The sequence below is a fragment of the Cicer arietinum genome, chromosome 4 (genome assembly GCF_000331145.2).
Source record: "Cicer arietinum cultivar CDC Frontier isolate Library 1 chromosome 4, Cicar.CDCFrontier_v2.0, whole genome shotgun sequence".
In the NCBI taxonomy this organism is placed as follows: Eukaryota; Viridiplantae; Streptophyta; class Magnoliopsida; order Fabales; family Fabaceae; genus Cicer; species Cicer arietinum.
This window is the reverse complement of record NC_021163.2, coordinates 58,159,072-58,168,134: the sequence shown is the minus strand read 5'-3', so window position 1 is coordinate 58,168,134 and position 9,063 is coordinate 58,159,072. Positions and strand designations below refer to the sequence as shown.

The window sequence follows — 9,063 nt, the reverse complement described above, 5'->3', positions numbered from 1 at the left end:
TTGTATCAATTTTAAAACATTAAGGTTCATCTAAAGACATTGCCTCTACGGGTTCCGTAGGTGGATTTTGGGTAACACGTGACAACCGGCCTAATAAATACCCCCAGTGTTGTAGACGGCCTGTGTATGCTATTGCCCAAGAAGTTGCTTCATTGGTACGATATTGCTTCCAACCTGGTGCAATGTCTGGCATTGGAAATCCATCTTTCATCTTTAACTGCAAAAATTAAATAAATTAACAAAATATAAGACAAAATTATCAGAATAAAATTTAAAAAAGTATAAGAAAATAATTACCGGAACCCAGTGATTTCCATTAACAAAACCAATACAACAAATGCGATCATTTTTTGTCGATCCGGAATGTGAACCCCTCATAGGAAAGAAAGTCATTGAAAATGTCAGACCGAACGTGACAAGAATAATATTATATGTTGTCGCTATCACGTAACCCATATCAGGCATGGACAACCATTTATCCATGGGTTGAACACCTAAGCCGGATATCATCAACGAATCTCTTACTTCTTTAATGCGTCCTGTGAACAATCTATCATATGGAGTTACATGAGAAACAATCTCTTGATCCAATCTCTTGCGGACCAAAGACCAACACTCTTCACCGAAACCAAGCAATAATGCAATAGCGCGAAAACCACAATTTCCATCAGCTGCCACGTCAAATATGTCATCAATGTATGGCTGAATAATATCAGGAAATTGTGTCAATAACAAATTTTTTGAAGAATGAGATGACTGAGAGGGGTGTTTCTTTGATTGAGAGGCTTGTCTCTTCTTTGATTGAGAGGGTTGGGAACCAATATCTTCACCATATGTTGCATTAACATGCTCAAAGTAAGAAGGGTCTCGATATACATCATATCCATCTGGCTTCATACCCTTACTCTTCTTCACTCTTCCTTTGGTTTTGACTTTTTCAGGTGGTGGACATATTGAACTTGTACTTGGAAAAGCAAGTTCACGCACTTTACTCTTCAACACTCGTTTCCCAATAACATCAAGTGATCGAAAGCGTTTCCATAAGGCATTCATCTCAGTAGACATATCCAACTCTGATCCATCTTCTGTGTCTTGAGTGAGTTCACATTCCATGCTTAATTTTCTCCATTGAATATGCACAGAATCTAGAGGAATTGGTTCACCCATTAATTTATATTGTCCCAATTCACAAGCACAAGGTAATCCGTATGTCCTTCTCAGAGAACACCCACATATAGATTTGTCAGTACCCACCCACTCAACTTTGTCGTATTCTTCAGCAATACGTCTTTGAGCTTCTGTTGATACAAATGTATTCAATCTCTGATAAAATGGATTTCTGTGCTCATGCTCTTCATCATAAAAACTTTTTTGAAACGAGGCTCTGATTCTTTTATGTTGTAACCTTATCATGTTGTTCATAGCCTCCCAACATTTACACAAATCACTCATGCTATTTTCTAACATTAACTTCAGTTTCCAGTGAGCCGACTCAACCCTGTAAAATTCAACAATATATAATAAAATTATATTAAATACCTGTTAGTCGTTGTGTTCCCCAAATGCATCACTTTATTTGTCCATGCTTCAACAAATCTTTCCTTATGTGGAGTCAACCAAGTTTCTTTGACATAATCAACAAACACTTTAGTATCAACACATGATTGTTCAAACATATGCAAGCGCATCATATACTCTTTTTCATTACTACAATACATAATGTCTTTCCACATATTCAATATTGACTCTTGTCTATCCTTTAAGACATATTGCTTGCATTTTGCTCCAACATTTTTTTCGATATGAAATCGACAAAGTAAATTAACAGCATGTGGAAACACAATGCCAACTGCATTCATTAACGCAAGATCTCTGTCTGTCACAATTACTTGAGGGAATTTATTTTGTGTAACAAACAAATCTTTTAGTCTCTCTAATGCCCAACAAAAGTTTTCTTCCCTCTCACATTCCAAATAAGCAAACCCAACTACAAATGTTTTCTCTGTTGATGTCATACCAACAATTTCAAGTAATGGCATTCTGTATTTATTGGTTTTGTAGGTACTGTCCATAATCAACACAATCGGAAACAAATTCAACAACTTCACTGAATCTGGATGCGCCCAAAAAATATCTCTCATAACATCGGAGTCTTCACGCTTTCTATTCCAGCACACATATTTTGCATCTTCAATTAACTTGAATAAATGTTGCATCTCTGTTCTATTACCTCTCACGCGCAATCGAATGATACTTCTCTGTTTATATATTTGTGAGATCTTAGTAACATTACTCTTATCTCGGTCTTGCAATGAGAGTAATATGTGTCTCGGTGCAACATTATATTTTGTTAATTCATGAACATGCTTTCTATCTTCTTCATTTAAGCGCCCAACATATGCATGCCCCTCCAAAGTATCAGGTAATTCATGGTTGTGAATTCCACAAATTACTTTAACTATCCATCCTGAACCATCTTTTAATGGTTTTGATCTAAGCTTGAAAGGACAATCACATTTTTTTGTTGAACTTCGAATAGAACTAGCAGCACACTTGTATTTTCCCCCTTTGTCACAACCTAATATTAATTTATTTCTCCGTCCTTTCTCACCCGTCTCTATATCTGATCTTCTGATAATAACGGTAACTTTATTTTTTATACCAATTTCTTTTGCCCATTTCACAACAGTATCCCTTGAATCAAATATCTGAAATAAAATAATTATAATTAATCACAAAAATATATTTGTATAATATTAATATTAAATATATTTATTCATACCTGATCTGTGTCAAAAATATTTGTAGTATCGACGCATGTTTTGTCCATTAATAGTAGTGGATTATCCATATCTATTAACATTTAAAAAAAATTAAAAAAAATTAAAAAACTTAAAAAAAAATTAAAAAAATATGGTCTGTACCGGAAAACTCAAAAATGAAGTTTTCCGGAACCTAATACTGTACCGGAATACTTGCCAACCAAGATTTCCGGTACACAAATTTTCTCTTCTGTACCAGAAAAGTCAGTTTAAACATTTCTGGTACTATACTCTGTACCGGAAAACTCAGTTTTAACATTTCCAGTACTTTACTCTGTACCGAAAATCTTGTTTCAAGTATTCCGGTAGTTACCGGAAAACTGCCACTTACCGGAAATCTGTTTTACGGCTGGGTTTGTGACAAAATGGTGAAAAAAATATTTACATTTTCGATATAATAGTCATTTACAAAATGGTGAAAAAAATTGAGGGTAGTTTTGCCATTTTCGAATTTTTTTGGGGGTACAAGGCAAAGTGTGATGGTACAAGGGAAATTTTTCCAAATAATGTGGTGCGAAAAGTATCGTAAAAAATTAAAATATTATATATAAAAAGCCCAACAACCATTGACAAAAAAAAAAAGAATAGAAAATATTTGCAACCATTGCGAGGGAGATGAAGAACTGGTGGTGGTTGTGACAGCATCGCCATATCCACATCATCAGTTTCATCCTTTGATGGAATCTCTTTCTTTTTCTTTCACCCATTACACAGTTAAACTATGGGTCTCTGTTTCCGTTTTAGACTAAACACAAAACTCCACTCTCCTCATTTCTTCACCAGTTCTACTATTTTCCTCTCTTCTTCATCTTCTGGTTACTTCTTTTCTCTCTCTCTCTCTCTCTCTACTACACCTTTAATTCGCCAATCATATATGTTTTCTTCCTTTTCTATTATATACTGATACTAATTTTAATTCTAATTATAGTAATTAGCTTTATTATAATTCTTTCCTTTTATATACAGAGCAATCATGCTTAACTACACTTTACTTTATACCGTGCATACAATCATTTCAAAAAACGTAATAATCACTTAAGCTATCCTCGTGCACAATTGTGTCAAGTCGTTAATTATATTTATAATTTACATTTCAATTTCACTTGCTTCTAATTGTGTCACTCGCACATAACTGTGGAGATTAATTCCTCGTGTTATCTAATATCCATTTTAAATGGATATGATTGTGTCAAGTCCTGAATTATATTTATAATTTACGTATGATTCTTTATGTGTGTGTTAGTTGTCAATCACGGATTTGTTTAAATTTCGCTATGCTATGGTGTTATAGTGCCTATTTGATAATATTTTGTACTAAATAGGGTATCCTGGAACAATTGCGATTTTTTAAAATTCTGCTATGCTATAGCGCTATAGCCAGTATTTGACTACTCTCGTGTGTGTTGGAAATTTGGAATGTGATTTCCAGTTAGAAGAAGGATAGTGTTGTTATTTCTGTTTTTTTTTTTTTTTTTTTTTTTTATTTTTTAATTTTGGGTTAAAATGTGATGTAGCTGGAGGCAGGGAAGTTTTTTTCAACCCTACAAGGCTATCTTTGCTTTCAACAGTTTATGAGGAAGGAGAAACTTTGCAGAAGGATTTTGGAAAGACATTTGCATTTTCGTCATCAGCATTGGAAGTTCCAGAAATGGATTTATTGCAAGGAGAAGTAACAAAGGTTTTCAACATTATCCTTTTCATACAATCAAGGTTTTAAATTGCAGTCACATTGCGATCTTTAATATTGCAAAGAATTGCTGTTAGATGCGGTCTTAGTCGCGGTGGCAGAGACACCAAAACCTTGATGTCATTGTCACTGACCGTTTTTTTAAAAGCAACACATACAATTTATTGTTATGTTGATGGATAAAAAAGGATGAAATAGTTAAAAGATGTTTGTTTTTCAGGTAAATAAAGGAAAGAGGTCACTTAGTAGTGTGCATGAAATAATTGATAACACGCAATTACCTTTTGGGGAGCCACATTTTGGTTTGTTAATGGAGAACCTTGGCATTTTAGAAGAAACTTTTGCTGATTCTGAAGCAATGAGGTTGGAAAAGGACATTGTATTGAAACTAGAAAAGCTGGGAGCTCTTGAGTTGTTCAATGTTTGTCTAACAAGATCTTTTGGAACCTCAACCGAATCGAACTGCACCGATGTAGTTCTTGAACATGTCAAAGAGAAAAAGAGAAACTTCAAAGTAGATAACTATACGGGTAAAGTTGTTGTCCAGTCTAAGAGAAAGGAAAATAGAACAAGAAGAAAGCAAGCATCGGTTGCCATAACAACTTCCTTTCAGTCGTTGCCTTTAGAAGATAATAATCAAGAAGGTCCATTACGTTTGCCGGCTTCTTTAGTAAAAAGAGTATCAAATACTAACAATAGAAGAGCAGTGATTGCTCAAAGGGAGGTGGAAATGTCAAAAGGTGTAAAGGTTAGTTTATTGTCAATAAAATTACGTGTGTTTTGGTATTGTGCTTGTAAATTTCGTAAAAATTGGAATTTCGCACTATTATAGGTTCTAGCAGAGTTAGAGAAAATGAAAACAGCTATAGAAGAGGATACCAAGCAAGCGGTAAGCTTGAGTAGCTGGGCAGAAGCATCTGGAGTTGATGAGAATGTGCTGCAACGGCAACTATATCATGGCTATTACTGTCGAGATGAATTGATACGGAGTACTCGTTCGTTAGTTCTATACTTTGCCAGAAAATACAGGGGTATGGGAATAGCTTTGGAAGATTTGCTTCAGGTTTGTTCTAAGTGTCATTGTGCTTAGTTGTTTTGTCGATATTTTTTATATTGTTGTGGAGGAGTTTCTATTTGGCTTTTTATCTGTGTGTTCACTCCATTATTTATAAATTATATCACTAGAACCTGAGTTTTGTGATTAACAATTGATATATTATGGATCTAACAATGAAAATCTTGTCAATATAACTAAATCATTCGAGATATATGTGTGTGTATGAGATAGATGGAGGGATATTGGGTTGATTGATCATATCAATTCATTGATAGAGGTAATGCAGATATTCATTACATGATTTAAATTTACACTTTTACCTCCATGAAGTTTTCATATAAAAAAATTCAATTTCAGTGCACCTGTGAGTAATGAGCTGGAATAACCGAATCAAGCACTACATATACTTGTTTTCCCCCTTTTCATGATAGAGCAAGCAGATCTTACCAACATGTAGATAAATTTGTATTCTCAATTAGACGGGAAACATTGTGTTCTATTGGTAAACTGCAAATAGAGAATGATTAGCGGGGTGAAAATGTACCACCAAAAAATACTTTTTGTAATTTGAGTGAAGAAAATGATCATTGGCATGGCATATGACCTATCCATCATTAGTTGTAACTAAATTATTAACAGTTACAGTATTTTTGGAATCTTCAAGGAATATAAGGATTCTTAAACATAAGGCCCGGGCCATGGGGAAGTTACTCATTTGAAAGATTCAAGGAGGCAATGTATATTCCTATATAGTCTAGATGAAATAGATTAACATGAAAAGCTAAGACACAGTCAAGATTCTTGGCAGAAACATCATAGTATTTGAGCCCTTTTCACCAAAAAGTCATGGGACAGAGGACAGTGATGCTGATATTGGCGATTTTGTTGTCTGCAAGTCTTATGGCTTTGGGTTAATTTCACTCGTGCATTACTTTGTTGCTTATTGCTTTCTGACATAGCATTTTGTAAATACTTAATATCAGTAAAGGACAATTGAAAGTTGTAAGGTGTTTCCATCATTGATGGTTTGATCAATGTTTTCATGTTGACAATAAGTTGAAATGTAGAAATAAAACGTAGCAATCCACACACACAAATATTCTTTAACTCAGCTTCTAGGTAACCTAGTTGTTTTTCTCTTCATAACTCGTAGGTAGGATATATAGGCGTTCTCCAAGGAGCCGAGCGATTTGACAGTACAAGGGGATACCGATTCTCAACCTATGTGCAGTACTGGATAAGGAAATCAATGTCAAGAATGGTGGCACGATATGCTCGAGGAATCACTATTCCTGTATGTTCCTCTTTTGCTTAGGAGGTTGTTTGATTTTAGTACAAATATAATCCAAGAAAGACCATGAATTTGATCCCTGTGTTCCTGTTTCTTGTTTGCTGTTCTTTTTAGTGGTCAATGAACAAGGCAATAAGTCAGATACAAAAAGCACGAAAACTCTTGAAAAGTACGTCCATGAAATACCCGGACGATCATGAAATTGCAAAGATGACAGGTCTTTCACTGGATAGAATCAGATCAGCTAGCCATTGTATGAGAATAGTTTCTTCAATGAATCAGAAAATGGGGGATCGTGGTATAGAATACATGGTAAGACTAATATTTTTCCTATCTATGCCTCTTTTGCTACTTTTTGTTTTCTCTCTGTTGTGATCTGGCTAGTAATTTTGTTGCAATAGTTGTATCTTTGTTATTGAAGAAGAAACCGAAGGTGCGAATCCCGATACATGTCAAGGTTATGAGAAAGGCCTATGCCTTTAGGAAAAGAAAAAGAAAAAAAATGAAGAAAAATTACTCGTTGAGTTCATTACATCAATACACTCCTAATAAAATGAGAGCGTGCTGACAACACACTTTTTCCAATACATTTCCTATTATTGATTGAAACTCCAATAGGTTCGACTATTTTGATATCAGGTTTGAAATAAATTTAGTGGGACCAACATGAATCTCAACCAGCGAAAAAGAGTGTAAAAAATAAAGTGTTATTAGTGTTTCTATTGGGTATATGACTCATAGCTAATGATAAGTGGGTAGGTCGCTGGAGCGGGAGACCCTACACTTCAGTCCAAGGGTAATCTTGTAAACTGAATCCAAGCATTTAAGCATGAATTGTACATTGTAAATTCTTAACTTGAATTATAATAGAAAGATATTGTAGCCGCTTTGCAGTTAGAGACATAAACATAGTTGGTCGAACTCTGATCAAATCTCATGGATTCTTTGTTTGCGCTTTTGTATCTATTTTCTTTTGAATCAAAATTGTTTGTCCAATAGTTTCAATAGAACTAAATATTTAAATAGTATCTATTTTACGACATTAATTCTGCAGGGTTATATGGCCGATATGTCAATAGAGAGTCCTGAAGAGACTGTCATGAAACAGCACATTAGAAAAGACATACATGATATCCTCCAAAGCTTGGATTCAAGGGAAAGGCAAATACTCATCCTACGCTTTGGCCTTAATGATCACCAACCCAAGTCTCTTGAATATATAGGGAAGATTTACAAAGTCAGCAAAGAGTGGATAAGGAAAATAGAGAAAAAAGCTCTCACAAAACTACGGAACGAAGCGAACACCTCAAAGTTGAACTATTATTTGGATCTGTAGTTTATCATTGATTTTTTTGGTAAGCTTCAATGGCATGTATTTTCATCTGTATATGAGGGATGTGTACAAATTCTTAATCCAAATTTGATTGAATTGAATGCATTGTGTATCAAATAAAGTTCTTTTTATTGTTTTCTAGCTTGAAAACGTTATCTGTTGTTGCCAATGCAGCATTTCACCGCACAGATATTTTTAATATATTGAAGTGAGCCTTAACTCTACAACGTTAATGATTTCCTGTTTCTTATGTGGTCGTTGTAAAATTGTATTCTTTTTTTGTTTTGTGTGGCATTGAGAATAAATGATTTTGCTGCATTTGAAAACTGAAGCTGTTTTTTGGACTTTGGTCTATTCTCAAGTCTCCAGCACCTTGTTTTCGAGGTATTGTCCGGTGCGGATCTTTTGTGAACCCTCACGGTTTTGTTTTTATGAAAAACAGCCTATTTATTCTGTTTGGATTATATTCGATGGTGGAACTTTTGTAAGTTCTACTTCTCCAAGTAAGCATAAACCTTGTCGACTTTACCTTGATTTGTTGTCGGTAGTGAAACTTCTAGCTTGAGAGCAAGTTTACTACTACTCGGGTGAGGCTTAAACCTTGTTGGTTTTTCCTTCATATGATCTTTGGTGGTGAAATTTCTTGTTTTGGGAGTAAGTTTGCTTCCCCAATGGGAGGTTTGTTTTCTTTGGCAAAAAATCTGGATTCTCTTTTGTCCTAGTACTCTATGTAATCTTAAAATATATGATATCTTCTGATTCTTTTATCTTACTAAAATGTGGTCGGTTCATTTCATTTGGCAATAAAAGAGGAAGTTCAATTGCAACAGAAAAAAAAAAAAAAAAAAAAAAAAAGGAAAAAAAAACAAAAAA

At 34.4% G+C, this 9,063-nt stretch overlaps 2 protein-coding genes across 2 annotated transcripts; one reads left to right on the top strand and one right to left on the bottom strand.

The window, feature by feature from the left end:
* Positions 1-19: 19 nt before the first annotated feature.
* LOC140920121 (uncharacterized) lies at positions 20-3,473 on the bottom strand. The gene is made up of 5 exons (XM_073367450.1): positions 3,447-3,473; positions 2,612-2,708; positions 2,231-2,258; positions 298-1,498; positions 20-217 (listed from the first exon to the last, which is right to left on the bottom strand). The coding sequence occupies exons 1-5, from the start codon at positions 3,471-3,473 to the stop codon at positions 20-22; spliced, it is 1,551 nt and encodes a 516-aa protein (XP_073223551.1).
* On the top strand, positions 3,400-8,331 carry LOC101498611 (RNA polymerase sigma factor sigC). The gene is made up of 7 exons (XM_004498396.4): positions 3,400-3,637; positions 4,337-4,500; positions 4,730-5,257; positions 5,342-5,572; positions 6,720-6,860; positions 6,972-7,169; positions 7,912-8,331. The coding sequence occupies exons 1-7, from the start codon at positions 3,544-3,546 to the stop codon at positions 8,191-8,193; spliced, it is 1,638 nt and encodes a 545-aa protein (XP_004498453.1). The 5' UTR covers positions 3,400-3,543; the 3' UTR covers positions 8,194-8,331.
* The last annotated feature ends 732 nt before the right edge of the window (positions 8,332-9,063 follow it).